This window comes from Echiichthys vipera (genome assembly GCF_963691815.1).
Source record: "Echiichthys vipera genome assembly, chromosome: 21".
Lineage (NCBI taxonomy): Eukaryota > Metazoa > Chordata > Actinopteri > Perciformes > Trachinidae > Echiichthys > Echiichthys vipera.
The window spans coordinates 3276557-3296337 of record NC_139846.1 but is presented as its reverse complement, the minus strand read 5'-3'; the positions used below and the strand labels follow the sequence as shown (position 1 = coordinate 3296337).

The window sequence follows — 19781 nt, the reverse complement described above, 5'->3', positions numbered from 1 at the left end:
TGTTCCTATAATCCCTTTCTAGGTCAGGAATAAAATATTTCATCAGCTTATATTCATCTGCACAGTGATAACCCCACCTGACATCTATAAAGCACACGCATGTTTAGTCACACGAAGCAGGTTACTCATCTCCTAAAATCATGTGAGGGACATTCTCACTCAATAACAATGTGAACCAGCTTTGGTAAATTAAGAAGTACTTTATGGTGGCACTGTCAGGTCAAAGTCTTGGCAATGAGCATTAGAGTGTGGCAGCACGTCAAACCCCAGTAAAGTTGTTTTGAGTGCCCAGGCAGCACACATCTCTTTTCTATGGCTGTGACACTGCCGCTCTCATGGCTTTTCTTCATGCTCATTTTTTTTCTGGTGGGACTGCAAGGACAGCCAAGGGATACAGAACAAAGACGAAACAAGAGGAGCATTAGCAATGACCAGTGAGTTGGGCTTTATAGTGATGATGATGATGATGATGATTGATCAAAAATGATGGTTTCCTCCAGTAGTACTCATCTTATGTGTTGCTTTGTTGAAACAGCACCAACTACAGTTTATATTCAGCAGGTTGCTATACTGTATTAAATGAGTCTTACTGTTTTTTGTTGGTTTTCAAATTATGTAGATAATAAGGTCTTTGAAAAGCCAAGAATAATTTAACAATTAGTCTTTTGATATAAATTAGTATCTGAGACGTCAAATGTCATGCTGGTTGGTCTTTTTTTTTTGTAACTGCAACTCCCAAACTTTATATTGTAATACTGCCGTTGTGCACCAAGAGGAGCTGACTTCCAGTAGAAAGAAAATATGTTATTATTGGACTGTCATTTGATTCAAGCAGGGATCTAACTGATTATAGACCTTTAGGGAAATACATTCTCTGAATCCTTCATGAAGTTCACAGTGGGCTTCCTGATAGAATGTGTATAATTGTATATCCTATTTTGATTGACACAGCTGCCCTGTGCAAATTATATCAGCCTGTCTGTTGATTGATTGTGGTTGATTTGACCCCTTAGGCCTCGTATGCTGTCAGATGAGGGTCACCTTGTCTTCATAACAGGGGACAATAAAGAGATCCGCTTCCAGACGTCAGGATCAGGCAGGGTTAAAGTGAATAATGAAGACCTCAGCCAACTTTTGACTCAGGTACGACTTCTAAACGTGCTCACTGGATGTAACTGAATACAATAGTTCTGTGGTTCATACGATTAAACAGTTCAGGACAACAAAAGTGACATTTTATACTGTATGACAGATATCCACTAACTTCTTGGTTACAACAACCAGAGAGCATACTGTACAAGTTTAATGTGTTCCCATCCCAACATCCCATGAGTTACCTCACAATTAGAACAGCAGTTAATGATGATTTTGATCAATCTGTCCATCATTTTCTTGGTTGGTGGTGATTTGGTACATAAAATGTCAAAAAATGGTGAAAATGTAAGTGTTTCCCAAAGCCCAAGATGACATCCTCAAATGTCTTATTTTGTCCACAAATCAAAGAGATTTAGTTTACGGTCACAGAGGAGGAAAGAAACCAGACAATATTCACTTTTAGAAAACTGCTATCAGAGAATTGGGACCTTTAAAAAAATATGAATTTTATGAATATTAAAATAGTTGGCCATTCATTTAATAGTTAGACAAATAATTGATTAATGCAGCTCTACTCACATAAGTAAAACTAAATAGAAGGGTTTACAATATATGTAGGTCTTTATTTATTGAAACAAGGGATCTGGTTGTACTGCAGCACCTCACCAACATCACAACAGCACTAACTAATTAGCCTATCCAAACAAGCTAGAGAATATCCACTACTTTACTCCGTAACTGCTCATTATAACCTTCTTATCACACCCTGGCAGAGCTGAAAGCCTGCTACTCCTCATATGAGGCTGTGAAAGATTAACCAATTAGGAAGCAGACACAGCAGTTTGGACAGGACCAAAGATCAGGGGCCAGGTGCATTAGAGTCAGTGAATGATTACATTTTTTCTTTGTGGCTTTGGCAGTTCTTTTGAACAATCAATCCAATTCTCTAAACATTCTCTTAAATTTAAGTGTAATCATCACAACTGTTGTGGGACTTTACAACACTATAATATGCCTGCAAAAGGTAGTACCACACCCCAAACCTTTAATTCATCAGCAGTTTTTTTCATTAGCAGTCAACCCTTGGGCCTGTTCCTTAAAGGACGCTAAGAAAAGAGGGGTAAATGGGGCCGTGTATTATTGAAGTGAGAAAAAACCCAACATCCTATAGATATGTGCTGTCTCACCACTTTCATGGTCTGCAAGTACTATGCTTAATCTTTATAGTGCACGTCAAACAAGAGAAATTAACAGTGCAGTTATTTTTGTTGCAGGCAAAAACAAATGTGTTTTAGATGGAAACTTGGTCTTCACAGTAAATAAAACTATTTATCTGGGAGTTTCTGCATTTTGTTTGTGTTATAATATCACTGCCCGTCTATTATTACATTTGTGTATTCCATTAAATTAAATTAAACTAAATGAATGTGTTTATTATACATGTATGACAATTTTCATCTTGATCTTTCAGCTGCTATCAAGGAGATAACAGGTTAATAAAGTAGGCTTATTAGATATTCAACCAGTGTCTGTTGTAGGGTGATACATACACAATCAAAAGCACAATCAATTAAAGCCTACACTCAGTCACAGGTCCACTGCGCAGTGTGTATCATCACAACTCCTGATTTGTTATACAGGCCTCAGGTTTCAGGTTAGTCTTCCAGCATAGGTTGCCATAGTAACTGAGTTTGAACTGTGCCGAGCTTACTTTATGGAACAAAATTAAAGGTGGAATATGCAGAATGAGCAGAACACCGCCATCTAGTGTCTCAAGATCATAATCGTGCCTCTGCTTTTTGCCCGTCTCCGGTCACTCAGCTGCTGGGACAAATAATGCCCCCTTCACTGAGGCTTCGAAATAGCTCCATTTCACCCAGTGCCAGCCTAAAGAAGCTGCATCCAAAAACCGACAACCCTGGCAACTAGCAACGCTATTGGCTGCTACCATGGAAACGGAACGGGACAGAAAGTCATTGTCAAACCCGTCAATGATTTTAAAAATATTAATTCAGACTAAATATATATTTTTTATGGAAAAGCAACACTTTTATTCTTTACCCCTCAAAATGCCCCTTGGGTGTATTATTATTATTATTATTTTAATATAGCATTTAATAAAGAGTCAACATATTCAACCTTTAACTGAAAATTAGTTAAACTAACTGAAATAAGCCTGGATTAAATATATATAAAATAATCTTGAATATATAACGTTTAAAAAAAAAGTTGTGTATTTTTTTTTTACAAAATGTGTTCACGTCGTCCCAACAGATCTTCTTTGGTACCCCCACTGCAGGTACAAGTTTATGAGGAAAAATCAATACTGTACAACACAGTAGTACACAGAAAAAGAATATGCACAGCTCATATGTATGAACAGTATACAGCTGATGTTTTTGTCTATCAATGTGTTACATGTATCAGGCTAATATTATGTCACTTGATTTCCTTCTTTGCTCTGGATGTTTATTGTATCTGAAGTGTCTGAGTCTGATTTCAGATCCAAACCAACAAAGAAGACATTACTGACATAAAGACTAATGGAGGTGGAGTTCCCCCTGATATCACCAACAAACTAAACCAACTCGATACCAAGGTACTGTAGGGCATTCAAAATGACTTACTTTTCTATGAAAATCTTATATGCAATAAGTAATTGTTTTATTTTGAAAAAATGAAATTAATTAAATCCATATGGAAATTACATTTTCAACAATTCCATATGCATTAAAGTGTAATTCTATGTATTTGCACCCTGTGGTCTTTTTCGGCATGAATATACATTAAATAAGCCATCAAAGACAGTTTTTTTTCATTGATCACCTATTAACAGAGAAATCCTGGACATGGGCTAGTAGCCAGACATGGCTAACACTGAATAGCTCAGGGTGGAGCATTGAACCATCCAAAACGGCTTTTTTTATTCACTAACATTGCTTAAAATAACACCAAACCTCTAACCTGACTCCACCAGATGTATTCATTCTTGTTTGGAAATCTTTGGGGAAGCGGCAAAAATACTGGTTACTGATTGGATAAACCATCTGTCTATCACCAACACACGGGCCAAATCAACCAATCATACAACGAAGCATATGACGCCAAATCAACCACTCAGATCAACAAAGCATATGACGTACTAACAGCGGCAAAGCTCAGAAACATCATGTGGGTAAAGGATATTTTCCGTTTGTGTAATGTGAATTTTCGGATAAAAGGCCCAATTTCAGGAACCTGGTCCATATTCAACAGAAGGATCCAGAGAAAAAAGAGTTAGTGAGCGGCTTGCTCCATAGCTGCTCATCTCATCCGTGAAAGCCTCCATGTTGTTTACACTGAACAGTCTCTTCTCGTTTCCTCACTTAAATCCACCTCAAAACCAATGCTGATTGGTTTGGTCGCTTGGCAAACTTCTCCAAATTTTCTCCACCGCACGTTACCAGACTGATCTGAGAGCTCTAACATTAGCCGAGTCCATCTGTACTTTTTCAGGGGCTACAATGAAGCCCAGGAAAGATACGGTGTTGTCACACACTTTTCTCTGCCTTAACATACAGGTGATTATCACATGATCATAGTGTGTGTCTAGATCGGGATAGTAGATCAAAATATCATCAAGGTAAACATACACAAAACGGTCGAGGAATTCCCTAAGTACATCATTTATCATTGCTTGAAATACAGCAGGAGCATTAGTGAGTCCAAAGGGCATGAATCTGTATTCGTAGTGCCCACTAGGTGTGTTAAAACCGGTCTTCCACTCATCTCCCTCCTTTATCCAGACCAGGTGATAAGCATTGCGGAGATCCAGCTTTGTGAACACTTTGGCTTGTTGAAGCTGATCAAAGACAGAGGACATGAGGGGGAGAGGATAACGGTTCTTTATTGTTATATCATTATCATTACTGTTGCCGTCTGGGACTCCTACCAAGCTCCTCTCCTGTGGAACCAACTCCCAAGTGGTTTTCTGGAGGCAGACACTGTCCCCATATTTAAGAGTACGCTCAAAACTTTCCTCTTTGATAAAGTTTACAGGTAGGGCTTACGAGCCCCTAGCTATGTTGTTATTTTTAAGATGCTTGTGTCGGGACAGATGACTGTCTGTCCGGCGTTCCTGCCTGTTTTGGAAGATTTTTGTTGCCGCCGTACTCTGTGGGGGAATTGTTGGGTTATACATGCTCTGTAAAGGGTCCTGAGATGACTTTTGTTGTGATTTGGCACTGTAAATAGAAATAGAATTGAAAAAACTTTTTCTCATTCTGAATGCACTGCCCATTGTTAATTCCATAATTCATATTTCACATACTTCTTTCTATTCTCTCCAGATATCAACACTTGAGAATAAAGTGACTGCACTTGAATCGGTAAGACATTTAAGAGCTGTTTGTTATAATGGCTGAAACTCATGACCGTGCTGTCATATTCCTCTCCTCTTCTCTCTTCCAGACAGTCCAGAAGGTTTCCTGCAGCAGTAATCCTTGTCAGAATGGAGGAACTTGTCTGAATTTACTCAACTCATACCACTGTGTGTGTCCCAAGAACTGGGATGTGAGTTCCATGCTGGTTATTACATTACAGCGTTGTTATGCATTACCAATTGATATGTGTGATAGAATAGGAATAGAATAGAAATACTTAATTGATCCCAAGCTGGGAAATTGCAGCAATACTGGTGCAAACAGTCCACAGAGCAGCCTACCTAAGTTTCTGTCCAGAGCCCCAGAAACCTACTATTACTCCTGAAATACAATTTACTAGATTCAGCTGAAACGTACTTGGTACTTCATACACATATCACTGGCCACAGGTATATACTATATATTAGAATACCTCTTTTGTCAATTTACAAATACAATGAGATTAAAATTGCAACTCTGTATCAAAGAAATCTGAAATCAATAAATAAGGTTAAAAAATGCAAAATAAGGTGAAAGTATAAAAAATTTAGAATAGTAATAAAGTGACAGTAAAGTTAACAGAGTAAATTGTACTTAGCAGTATTCTGCTAAACGGAACCAACAGTGTAAGTCGCACCCTGGATAGGACGCCAGTCCATCACAGGGCACATAAAGACAAACAGAGAGACAGACAACCATTCACACTCACATTCACACCTACGGGCAATTTAGAGTCATCAATGAACCTTTCACCTGCATGTCTTTGGACTGTGGGAGGAAACCGGAGAAGCCGGAGAAAACCCACACAGACACATGCAAACTCGAGAAAGGCCCCAGCCCGAATTCGAACCAGGAGGTGACAGTGCTAACCACCATATCACCATGCCGCCCAACAGTGTTTTAATCAAACACTATTCAATTTAAATTGTGCAAATAGTAGCTCACCTGATAGCCGCAGCATCCCGAGGTTGGAGTCTGACCTGAGGCCCTTTGCTGCATAACATACCCCCCCTCCCACCTACCTGTATCAATCATAAAGGAAATAAAGCCCCTAAAATAATCTAAAAAAGAAATAAATAGTGATGAGGTCAGTAGATGGCGATAAAGTGACAGTGAAGTTACAACATTGTTTATAATATGGCAGTTTTTTTTATCAGAGTTTTAAAACCAAAAACAGCACAAACAGAACCTTAATATGGGAGTATGGGTTTGTCCATGTTGAGAGTTAATTCAGAGCTACAGTGATTTTTATAGTCAGTCAAAAAACGTGCATACAAATACATAAAAACATCTAAAACATCAGAGCAATCTTACTCAGAATAATTTTAATCATTTCACTTGGTATTAAGATTTAGTGGCACATTTCCAAATAGGTTTTCATTAAATCACATATCCAAAAAACAAATGAGACAGAGGGAGTCCCTCTCTCCCTTTGCCATGTTGAAATCCAGTATTGAAGGTGACAAATGTCTATCCATGCAGCATTTATATATATTCCGTAGATCAGTAAATTTGGAGTGCGTGTAGTTTTTTAGGCTGATTCTGAACCAGCTGTCTGTTTCTTACATTTCACTCTCTCTTTCTCTCTCTCTCTCTGTGTGTCTGTGTGTGTGTGTGTGTGTGTGTGTGTGTGAGTCAGGGTCCTAACTGTGCAACAGATGTGAATGAATGTCAGGTGTATTCAGGAACATTTCAGGGTTGTCAGAATGGAGCAACCTGTGTCAACACCCCCGGGTCATTCAGGTATGTTGTAATACTCTATTGATACGCTATTGTGATGTCATCGTATTGAGTCACATCAGTATACACCTCCACACAGACTAAAGCAGCCCCACCACAGGTGGAAAGGTCTTACAGATTTGTCTTGTTCTACCAGATCAGCCAACCAGAGGGCAGTAGAGACACTCACAGAGCAGTTGTCTTTTGTGACAGACTGTCCTCAGCACAGTACATGAATGTCTCTGCTGTTGAAATGATAGACTCCATAAAAAACACATCTTACATACATGTACATACAGTATCTGACATGTACAATATGTACTGTATGATTTCTGCCACAACATCACTATCCCTTTTGTGATAGTGATGAGTGATGAATGAAGCTTCATGAAGCATTAGTTGTATTTGTTGAGTCCACTAGATAGAGCTCTTGGTTTAAAGATGAAGGCTCAATGAATGGTGATTCAGTGTGTTTTCAACCCTTTGTTGAACAGATAGCTTCATTTGGAGAGCACTAGTCTGTGGTGCTCACAACATTAATAAAAACATTATCAGCAATGTCCTAGTTCTTTAAGACACACTGAACACCATACAGTGGTGATGTAGGGCCTCTGTAGTACTGTCCTGTTTTTTGTTTAAATAACTTACTGCTTGCTTCAGCCATCATTAATGTATTTTTACATCAATATCTTCTTTTTGATCTCTCTTTGCAGAAGACCACTTACAGTTACACCTTGCCTGCCACATCCATTACATTTCTTAGATCAAAATTATCTAGATATTGTATAAAAGCATTTTAGGTTAAGCAATTTGTTACCTTTAATAATGCAAGTTATATTTTCCAAAGGTTGAGTTATGGACAATTATTTGATCTAGTTAATGAACTTTGGTTAACCGAGCTTCTTCCAAGATTGTGAGAGAACTCTTCCTGCAAGCAGCAAACAAAGATTTAAGGCAACAATATCTTTCTTGGGTGTATGATGTTTATCAGGGTGTTGACGTAGAATGAAACCCTTTGGGTTGAGTGTTAAATGAGCCCAGAATATTCTCCAGAGCTGGTTTAATCTCCTTCCAGAACTCTTTCCCATTATCACATTCCCAAACACATTCAAAGAAGGTACCTTTATTCTGTAAACACCTAATTTACAGGTCTGGGATAGCACTATTATCATTATGGTATTGTAATGATATTTGTCCTTGCAGCTGCAACTGTCCTCCAGAATGGTCTGGAAGTCTCTGTACGGTGCGTTATGATGACTGCAGAACTGCAGGACAGGACCTGTGTGTACATGGCATGTGTATTGATGCAGACCGGATTATACCTGGACAGGTAACAAGTCACTTAAAATGTAATATCACCCACAGTCCATTGGAAAAATGCAGCAAAGTGTGCAGATAGCTCAGAGGGGGGCAGAGATGGGGCAAGGGAAGGGCTGTCCACCACAGATTAGAGCTCCTTAACTTTTTTATATTTGAGGATATAGAACCATCCTAACTGGTCGACTCTAGCTCACCATTGGACTTGCAAGGTTAGGACTGATTTAAAACAGTAGTTGGCATGTTAGGACATTTTTAACCCATGAAATGTTACTTTTTATAAATTTGGTAAAGAATGTCAATATTAACACCAGCATCGATGTGTTTCAAAGCACAGTCATAAAATTTAGTTTACAGCAGAAAAAACATGTTTAAGTATGAAGTTCCTCTTTAACCAGTCCACGTAACACATTTGATATTTAATATAGAGAGTGTGTATTGATTTTATGTATCACAGTATCCACTGGACAGAAAAAGTTAAAATCCACTCCATTACATTGAATTTATACTTAAAGGTGGAATATGTAGAATCTTTATTAAAAGCTATATATTTTAAACAACTATTACACCCACGGGGTGTTTTGAGGGGTACAAAGTGAAAGTATTGCTTTTCCATAAAAAAATACATTTAGTCTGAATAAATATTTAAAACAATTTTGACGGGTTTGACAATGACTTTCTATCCCGTTCTGTTTCCATTGTAGCAGCCAATAGAATTGGGCATTGCTGGTTGCCACAGTGTTTTCTGTTGTTGCTACAGAAACAAGGAATCATTTTGAGTTAATAACCAGCTAATGGATTACACACCACTCAAAGAAAGACTTCTAGTGGAATACTGGCTAACATTAAATACTGTTGTTAAATTAAGTGAATTAGTGGTTACCCTGAATGAGTCATCACTTGACATGGTGCAGGCTGATCGCTTGACACACTCCTGGCAAACCTGGCAACCCCACTGCTGGAATTATTTTTTACGATCTCAACTACGATCTTGAGACACTAGATGAGGGTGTTCTACTCATTCTCCATATTCAACCTCTAAAGTAGCTTTTACAATACTATCTGTTCAGAGCATGTCTCGGGGGACAAATCCTTTCAACTGCAAGAAAACAATTTTTTATTTTTATTTTCTTTCAAAATAGTAATGGTGTTTTGGTATACCTATTGTATATGGAATGGGTCACTATTCGCTTTTGCAGTTTTACTAGCAACAAGTGATATCTTGTAATTTCCTGCCATGGTCCATGGAGGCCCAGTAGTTCAGATATTTTTAATCCACACTATCATGTCAGAGCATCCCTTTCAATGTGAAACCTTTTTAAACCTTGCATGGACTGCTGATACTAGTGGAATCACTGTTACAACCTGGAGTCTTCAACAGTCCTGCATATATGAACTTAAAATAAGACGTTCCATTTTGACATGTCATTGGGTCTAGATGGCATATACAGTTGTTGTGAATACCTGCTCTTACTGTGTATTACAATTCAATATTCTCTGAATTGAGTTTTTTTATGATTCTGTTTCATTATAGATATGATTTGAATGACAGAGTTTTCACACTGTGACTGTTATTTCCCAATAAACAGCCTAAATATCAATGTATTTGTGAGAGTGGCTGGGAAGCTCCAGCTGGGAATCCGTCCTGTGTGGCTGATGTTAACGAGTGTAACCTACCCAACAAACCTTGCTCCACCAACCCTGCTGTCCCCTGCTACAACACTGAGGGTTCCTTCTACTGTGGACAATGCCCTGCTGGTAACACTCAACAACACAACTCATACTGGGCTCTATTTGAAATCAAACAGATTCCTTTAAACCAGAAGCACATGTGGAGTCTTAGCACAGTATAGAGAAACCTAGGAGACTGGGTTGGAGCAGGAACAATTAGATTTATGAGTAGGCTAACTTTGATAGAGAAGTCTCTAATCTCAGGACACATTACATATGGAGTAGGTCAAGATCACACTCTACAACTTATTTACAATTTATTTATTTGAGGACGGACATTTGTCTTAACCGGTTAGGGAGAAAGAAAAGGAGAGAGAAAGAGAGAAAAGACAGACAGAAAGATGGACAGATAGAGACAAAGACAGACATAAAGAGGGAGAGAGAAACAGTTCCAGAGATCCAAGCAACAACAAAAGTAACAGCAAATATAGTAACATCTTTAGTTATGTGAATATGACTTAAATGTTATGGTATTTAATATAATGTAGTATAATAGTGAGAAACAAGTACAGCTAAGGTGATAGAAATAGTATAGTATAATAGTAATAATAACAGCAGGAAGCGTCATGCAGGACCAAGGCAGCAGGCACCACCACAATTGGTAGAGACCTGTGAGACAACAAAGCACAAACAACTCCAGGGAAGAAGTTGAATTAGTAACATGCATTGATGAGACATGAATGATACAGACAGAAAGAAGCTCAGAGTATCAAGAACAGTATTATCCTCCAGCAAAGTAGGCCTAGAGTAGCATCATTAAGCATGACAAAATCAGTTTAGGCCCCGTTGATGCAGACGCGAAGAGAATTTGAATGCCAATAACAGCAAAGCTAAGGTCTAGTAGGCCCTAGCTATAAGCTTTATCAAACCGTAAAGTTTCAAGTTTAAAATTTGGGACCTGCACTATCAAGTTGGTATTTATTTAGACTAACTTTAAAATAAGAATGAGAAAAAATGCATGGGACTTTCATAGAGAAATCAAGGGGCCCCTTTGTAAATGGCCATGGCAGTTTTTCCCTCACCCAATTTTTGCCTAGCTTTAGGGTGATATTTATCCTTCGTCCTGATAAACTAGCATGACATGGATGGTACCAATGAATTCCTAGTTTCAGACCATCTAGTTTCATGAAACAAATATCATAAAGCTAGCTTTAAGCATCCAACTGGGGGAAGGCGCCTGGGTAGATCCAGAACGTGCTAGAGAGAATCTATATCTCGTCTGGCCTGGGAACACCTTTGGTCCGTCAGATGGAGCTGGAGGGTGTTGCTGGGGAGAGGGACATCTAGAATACTGTGTTTAGCGTACTGCCGCACAACCCAGCTTTGGATAACGAATGAAAGTGGATGGATGGATAGCTTTAAAGTAGAGCCCTTAACAGCCTCTTACAGACACTCCTATGGACCTCTTACTGGGGTGGCCAGTCAGATTTCAGGGGTTAACCATGCCACCACTGGTCACTTCTGTAACTCCTATCAGGTGGCCGCATGGTTACCAGGCTGTGGCTTGGCAGGTTTTGCCTTTTAATATCCTTTGGGCTCTGTCCAGGCACTACACCGATATCACTGATGCTCTGTAGGTGGATACCAATGATGTTCAGGCTGTTTTAATCACCTGGGCCCAGTATTTCAAACGTGATCTGACAGGATTATCCTGGTCGGATTGGATTAAATCTAGATCTGATCTGAAAACTGGGTATTTCAACACAGATCAGGAGAATCCTGATCCTGAAGATCAGGGTTTCAGCTCTGGTAATCCAATCCTCCCCTGAATCCAGATAAAAGGCTGATTTGGGTATTTCAAAAGTTAAGTCAGATATCTGGATCAACTTGATACCAAAATTTCAGGATCATTTGAATCCCACCTCAGAGGTGGATTTGACTTGGATTGACAAACTCTCAGCGCATACTTCTCCTAGATATTGTTACTCAAGATGTTTGTTACACTTAAGTGTTAGTGTTGTACTTCTAACAAGTAATTTAAGTAATATCAAAAAATGTAAAGCATAGTAAAATTTTTGACCACACTGTAAAACTGCTGTAAATAAAATTACAATTATTTCTCAAATTCTAGTTCACCAAACATTGTAACTTGCATGTACCAAAACAGAGAAAGACAAAGGAATGCAGGGTCCGAACAAAGTTTTATTCCAACAAAATAATTCTGTCTCTTTTTGCTGAAGCAGCGTCAGCTTAATTTGCCGTTTGGCCAGTTCAGTCTGTTTGACTGCCCTTTCGGTCTCCATTTTGAGGAGCCTCTCATAGGCTTCCTCATCCCCGGCATGCCTCTTCCGTCGCCGTCGCTCTGGCGCTGGCGCTGGCTTTGGCTCTCGCCCCCGTGCCTGATGTGGTAGATAGATAAGTTTATTGGTCACATGCAAAGCTAAAACCAAGGTTTAAAAACAGTGTAGTGAAATGCAAAAAAAAACAAGCTCTCACCAATGTTGGAGAGGAATTAGGATGAAGAAATGTTTCTAATTGTGTCACTGACCAATACCATGAAAGTAATGCCATTACAAATTTAAGCAGTTTCAAGCACTTTATTCAAACTCCAATTACTTGAAAGTCTTAAATGTATCAATACAATTAAAGCATTTTCAAGGATTTCCAGCACTCACCCTGTTGTAGCTGAGTGGTCCATGGCTGTGAGTGGACTCTGAAGGTAGAAGGTGTATGAGTATCTTAATCCACAATCCCAAATTGTGTTTATGTAGCCTACACAAAAACATGATATCATCACCAGCATTAGGCTACTGTAGCATTCTGAACCTTCTGAACAAACCTTGTTGTTAATACTCAAACTGTGTTGCGTTGTGTTTTCTAAGCACTGAGCAGGTCTGTACACAATGCAGCCTGCTTATACTGTAAATCTGCCGTGTTGCAAATGACGTGACGCTAATGATAGCCGCTAATGATAGCCCGCTAGCTGCTTAACACACAAGTCAATGGAGCCGCGTTAGCTCCCGTTAGCACGGCCGCGTCTCAATTAGAGATCGCCACGGCCTGCTTTTAATAAGGTGACAATTCAAATAGTTGGCTTGCATGATGTGTTGGTTGCCGTTCGTATGGTATTAAAACCGCTACACAATAGACGACGGTTAACTTACACTTTTGACGTGAAAGTCGGCTCTCTGCTACTCCTTTCATGAAGTAGTCCACCATGTTTCAGATCCCGGAGGCGGAGACTTGAGATTGGGAAATCCGTATCCGGCCAGGTAGGGATGACGGTGATCCACCCTGCCTGTGTTTTGAAATACTCAGATAAAGTCAGCAGGATCACCGTGATCCATGACTGAGAAAAGGAGGATTTCATTATCCGGATTATTCTGATCCAGATTACAAATTTTGAAATACTGGGCCCTGGTGAAGAGCCCTCCTCTCCTGTGCTGTGTGCACACCATTCCATTAGTAATGTTTTCGGTCAGGATGCTTTCTACTGCTCCTCAGTTGACAAGCTATGAGATATTTTCAAAAGACATTTCCCTCTGAATTTTCTCTCCAGGGTGGAGATTTGAGATAACCATGTCGGGTTTCTTTTCTTAGGATCCTAAAACTGTTGCACCACCTCAGCTTCACTGATATAGACAGGGATGTGTTTCTTCGCCTCCTTTTGTAGTGATCAGAAACGACAATGAGTCTCATTCATATTTTTTTATTCTTGCAATGGCTCTAATAATTTAATTTGCTAAAAGTAATAAAAACGGGAAAAACTGAAATAAGAAACCCCTACACCTGGTCCAGAAAACCACACTAGAAGTAGAAGTTCAGTTAAGTAAAAGTTAACGTGATTGTAACATGGCCACTATGACAAATAGCTAGTAACGGCTTTTAAATGTATTTATTTCTCAAAATGACTCTGCTATTTAATGGTTAAAACAACGCCATTATCCCAACTATTCTTTTGAAAGTTGAAGGAAGGGTCAAATAGGATGATTATTGTCTTTTAGGTCAAATAGAACAGGTGCAACGTGTTTTCATGAACAGCTCCGTACCAAATTCTATGAAAGGCTATGCACAGAAATTAGCACGAAAAAACACACTGACGGACTGCAGGACTGGGCCGGAAGTCAAAAAACGCCAAACCAACACAAAAAACAATGTGACGTGACCGATTTTAGCCGACAAAAGGTGACGGTTAGGGTTAGACATGAAAAACCCTTGGTTGAATTGGATCAGTTTAGTACAGACAGGAATTGAACCGCACTCCCCTGGCTTAAGGTCCTGTGTATTGAGGCTTGCTTTCTTATACTACATCACATGCTTTCACTATGGGGAATACACACAAAATACATGCATTAAACACACACAAATGAATGCATGTTACTTCTCGGTATATGTATGAAAACTGCATGAGAGCAGCCTGGCAGGTGACGCCATGCTTGCAGTAAGGGTTTGCACTGAGATTTGCTCTAATAATGTTTTGCTCTACTATGTCTCAGGTTGGCAAGGAAATGGCTACAGCTGTCAAGATGTGGACGAATGTTTGATCAATAATGGTGGCTGCTCCACCACTCCAGTGGTGCGATGTTTGAACACCATGGGCTCCTTCCACTGTGGTCCCTGCCCCCCAGGTATGAGAGGAGAAAAAGAGAGTTAAATGATGCACATGTGCAGGAGTTTTAGACATTATACTGACAAAGACACACATATAACCATTGTGACACATGTAACTATTATTTATTTGTTTATTTAACAGGGACAATGGATAATCATTGATTATCCCAGAGTTAGCTAAATTTCCTCAGCAGTCCATTAAGTCTGACACCCATCGGTGTTCTCCTACAGTATCTTCTCATCAAGATTCAGAATGACAATGAACCCTGAAATTCATTCAGAATTCATAGATCCATAGTTTCTTTTGTTCTGTTTTTTTTTGTTTTTTTTTACTGCCAGGAACAGCATGGAATTCTTGGATGACTCATACCAACATGGTCACAAGAAATCTGCACTCATGTTGTCTCAGATGCAGAGTGGAGATGCAGTGTTGCAACAGGATTAGGGGTGACCGCATTAACCCTGTTAAAGTATGTAAAGATGCAGGATAAAGACCTACATATGTCACAAAGGCTAGATTCATGTGTAAAGAGGAAAGCCTTTTCGGTAGTACTGTCCAAATGAAGCTTCATGAAGCATTTTCTTTATTTTCTGAGTCCACTAGACAAAGCTCTCTGTTCAAAAAGGGTTGAAAAACACTGAATCACCAATCATTGAGCCTTTCTCTTCATGAAGTTTAATTTGGACATCACTACTTTTGGGAAAGAATGAGAAGAAGAGAAGAAAAGCAGTCTTTCCAGACAGCCACCTCATATCAACCTGGTCAAAGGGTGCAATTGATGATGAAGGCAAGGCAAGGCAAGGCAAGGCAAGGCATCTTTATTTATATAGTGCAATTCATACCAAGACAACTCAATGTACATTAAGATAAAACATTTTTTTTAAACAAAAAACACTATTACAAGCAGGAGCAAAGAAGAATCCCCCCCCCCCCGGTTCTGGAAGATGAGTTTTCTTTTGGGGAGTTTTGTGAAAGTGGAGCAAGCCTGTTCTCTAGTAGAATCCCTGTGTCTTGGGGCAGTTGCTCTTAGTTTTTGTAGCAACCTCAGTCCGTGGTTGTTTCCTCTGTGGTATTAGGGTTGAAGAGACATTCCTGTGTGATAGCAGTGCAGGCCACTCTGTGTCATGATGAGTCTCCGGGTGCTGGGTTCTGCCTGATAACCGTCTTCCCATATTTGAGGGAGGCAATTTGTAGTGCTTTTGTTTTGCAACAAGAGAGTTCCAGGGATGACTGTATTAATTACTGCCATTTACACCTGGCTCCTGCCGTGTCTTGGTGGTGCAAGTTAGCTTTCTATTAGCCTGCTCCCTTTTTAGTGTTTTGGGTTATTGGCAGAGTAGTTTCATTCCTATATTGTCCATTTATCTCAACGTTCACTTCGAGCCGAAGCATTTTTGTATCCAGTACTGCTATCTTCTGGAGCAGTTTGTGGTAATCATCCTTGGAAAAGGGAGGCATCTTGTTGCTTATTAGCTTCTGTTAGCTGAACTCCTCAATCCCAAGGTCGAGCAGTACTAGTATTAGATATGCCTGTGGCAGTCAAGAAGGATGAAATATTGCTGTATGTTTATTTAACATTATGTGATGAAGTGATCGCCTCCACTTAAGCCATGTACCCCCAAGTTTTCATCTCCTTTTCCTTTCCTTTTACCCCTTCAGGGAGCAATAGAATCATATCAACTACTCCTTAGTAAGAACCAGGGATTATTTGTTTGTGTCGTTATGATCTGAAGCATCACAACAACCAGAATTTCCACATTAGAAAAAGTATTCCATTAATATTGTAATACAATTGTGATTCAATCATCACCCAGCCCTGGCTGTAACCAGTCAGTGCATTTACATGCATAAGTAACCCGAAAATGGCCTTAAACCCGGTTTAGAGAATGATCAGATTATTGTTGTTGAGAAACCCGATAAAAATCCAACAATGCCGTTTACATGCACAAATAATCGGGGAACTGAAGGAGTTATCTAGGGGTGCACTCACACTGTCCATCCGTACCGTGCCCCGTACTTTAGGGTACATGCCCCCCCCCTCCCCCTCCCTCTCCCCCCACGCCCCAGGCCCGTTTTTACTCACACCACCTGGGCCTCGCACGAATGCTCCTTGCTGCCTATACGTCATCACGTATGCGTCGCTTTGTTTACAAATCTTTCCATAGACCTCAGAGTTTTTGTGTGTCTTGTCCAACTGTTTTGGAATATTTTCATTCGACCAAATCTGCAGTTAACACTCCACCACCGCATCACACCAACGTGAACCTTTCGCCGGCATTGTTTTAAATGTCCGTGCATGGTGCGTCTGTCTTTTTTCTATGTCCGAACAGGCGCACATAAAATAACATCAGAACTGCCGTAGGCCTTGTGCTCGTGCTCGTACATGTGCAAACATGCTTTACAAAAGCCCACCTCTCCCAAACGGGCCATGGCCGGCAAGTGTACCGCTCCTAGGCGCAGTACGGTTGCACTCACACTGGTCAAACGAACTAGACTTTACCCGTGAAACGTGCTTGGGCACGGTACGGATGGACAGTGTGAGTGCGCCCTTAGTCTGTTAACCGAGGTAAGAAAACTCTGAATTTACCCAGGGTATGGTGTTTACATGGTGTTTAAAAAACCGGGTGTTATGCCCTTAACCGGAATATAATCTGTTTTTTAAACTGCATGTAAACGCACTGACTGAGACAAACTACATTTTGAATATGAGTGAATGTAGGATGCTTTGCTCTGAGCCCCACTGACAAGCAACAAACAACCTGATATGCCTGATTTTAAAGAAAACTCTTGTATTTGTGCAGGTTATGAGGGGGATGGGAGAACTTGCACCCAGACCAATATCTGTGCTAGCAACAATGGAGGCTGTCACCCTTTAGCTACTTGCTCCTCCACCCCAGGTAAAAACACATATACATGATTTTATTAATTTTGTTTTTTTCTGAGCTTTTATGATTTTGTCAAGTAAACAAATATACATACATACTTTTATTCATACATAATTGCATCACAACACTGTGCTTCAAGGGACATTTTGGATTTTATGAAAATGATTTTGGGGAGCAGCAGAATCATAAAAGTAGAGTCATGTGTCTGTAATGTGACTTCATTGGGAGAACAGAGGACGGCCTTTTCATTTTGTCTTTTCCCAGATTCATTTTATTTCAGCATAGTCACATCAAACACAGCTATTAAAGGTTGTCATATTGTCCAGGACAACAAAAAAAAAAAAATTAAAATCAAGTCAAGAAGCAATATGTCACTTTTTAGATGACATCTTTACAGTTACTGATGATTGAACATTGTGTTTCAACAGAGCCACTTTTGGATAACAGCTTGTACTTTTACTTACAATGAAGATAAATGTGTTTTTCTGAATTCTGCCTATTATGCTTATTCAAATTAAAGCACCACATTTTGCCAAATTCATCTACTAATGATTATCTTTAAGCTGTTTACAGTTTAGAATGTTGATATGACACGTCCATTATTGTTTCATGTGAAAAGAGACTCAAAACACGGGGGGTGCTTCTACTTACGCAATTTATGCATATCACTGAGCTGATTTTAACTTATCTATATCTTCTGACCATTGTGTGCCTCAAGCTATTGATTATACTAGACCCTGGAGCAGCCAGCTCTGAGCTGATATTTGATTCCAAAAGAGTTCTGTTCTTAAACTGCTATTATCTTGACATAATGAATCAGAATGTGTGACTGATAAATGCCTACTTTGGAATTACGAAGACTGCATGTTGCACAGTGTTTCAGGTACCAGAGCTACAGTGAATGTTGCTCACAGTTTTTTCTAGTGCTGTCCAAATGAAGCTTCATGAAGCATTGTCTTTTCCACTAGATGGAGCTCTCTGTTCAACAAAGGGTTGAAAACACATTGAATCACCATACATTGAGCCTTTCTCTTTAAACCAAAAACTCCCTCTAGTGGGCTAAACAAATACAATAATGCTTCATGAAGCTTCATTTGAACATCACTATTTTTTTCCTCTCTTCAGCGCATCAGCAAAGATCAGACTTTAATTAACCGTGTGTGTGTAGCAGGTGTATTTTGGTTATAGCAGAGGTAATCTGAAATTTTTCAGTCTGTAAATAACAAAAGACCCTCCGATGGATGTCGTTTGTACTGACGTAACGACTGCCGACATAAATAGAAACTAGTTATAGTCTGAGACAAAAATAATAAAACAAAAAAGGCTTCTGGCAGGTTTCTTCTAGACACCATATTTCTACACTGCATCAGTTACAGGATCAACAGTGGCTATTTAACACATACATTTCAAAAAATAATATTCAGTTATATTCCAAACACAATTATATATCTTGATAACTCAAACCTCAACAAATAGGTCTTTAACACAGATTTGTATAACATAAGGGAAAGTATAAGCCCTATGCCTAACAGTGAATAACAAAAAAAAACAATAGCTCCAACAGTTGTTTGCCTACACCTGACGAAGCACTGGTTTAGCCAGCTAACTGTTATGCTAGCATGCAGTGCTATTGACAGTCAATACGGCCTCAAGAAACTTGCAGTGTGTTCCTCCTTATTACTCACATTAAAATATGTTAAAAATGCACATTATTCACACACTATTTAGTAAATTAGATGGCAAAAACATATCATTATACTTAAATTTACCATCTTGTTTACCTGTAAATAACAGAAGAAAGATTGATGTAATTTGTACTGATGCAACGGCTGACATAATCTACACTTTCCAAACTGTGGACAAGTTCCTGCTGTTCTACTCTTAAGGGTAACTCTGCCATTTACCAGGAAGTGTAGCTCTAGTGGTGAGAAGTGCAAATCCGGTATGGTCTTTCTTGGGTGTACATCTAAGCATCTTAAAATGGCAAATATTATAAATGCACAGGAAAACTATGAATGAATGAATGAAAAACTGCATGTAACACTATGAAATGAAATGAAATGCAACCTCCCTCACCAGTCC

The 19781-nt window shown here is 39.3% G+C and overlaps 1 protein-coding gene and 1 long non-coding RNA gene across 3 annotated transcripts in view; one reads left to right on the top strand and one right to left on the bottom strand.

Moving 5' to 3' along the window:
• Positions 1-312: 312 nt before the first annotated feature.
• Positions 313-19781, top strand: part of cubn (cubilin (intrinsic factor-cobalamin receptor)) — a gene marked incomplete at both ends in the record, with an annotated part of 156199 nt that continues 136730 nt past the window's right edge. The window contains 10 exons of the mRNA XM_083936559.1: positions 313-434; positions 1014-1143; positions 3599-3694; positions 5424-5462; positions 5545-5646; positions 7135-7238; positions 8418-8544; positions 10121-10289; positions 14699-14830; positions 17616-17711. Coding sequence (XP_083792685.1) covers positions 313-434; positions 1014-1143; positions 3599-3694; positions 5424-5462; positions 5545-5646; positions 7135-7238; positions 8418-8544; positions 10121-10289; positions 14699-14830; positions 17616-17711 — 1117 coding nt within the window. The remainder of the gene's footprint in view (positions 435-1013; positions 1144-3598; positions 3695-5423; positions 5463-5544; positions 5647-7134; positions 7239-8417; positions 8545-10120; positions 10290-14698; positions 14831-17615; positions 17712-19781) is intronic.
• On the bottom strand, positions 12387-13444 carry LOC310963666. 2 transcript variants are annotated; one of them, XR_014593697.1, is made up of 3 exons: positions 13367-13444; positions 12878-12915; positions 12387-12601 (listed from the first exon to the last, which is right to left on the bottom strand). It is a non-coding gene; the product is annotated as an uncharacterized lncRNA (long non-coding RNA). The 2 variants fall into 2 exon arrangements; XR_014593698.1 differs by having other exon boundaries at positions 12878-12974; positions 13367-13435.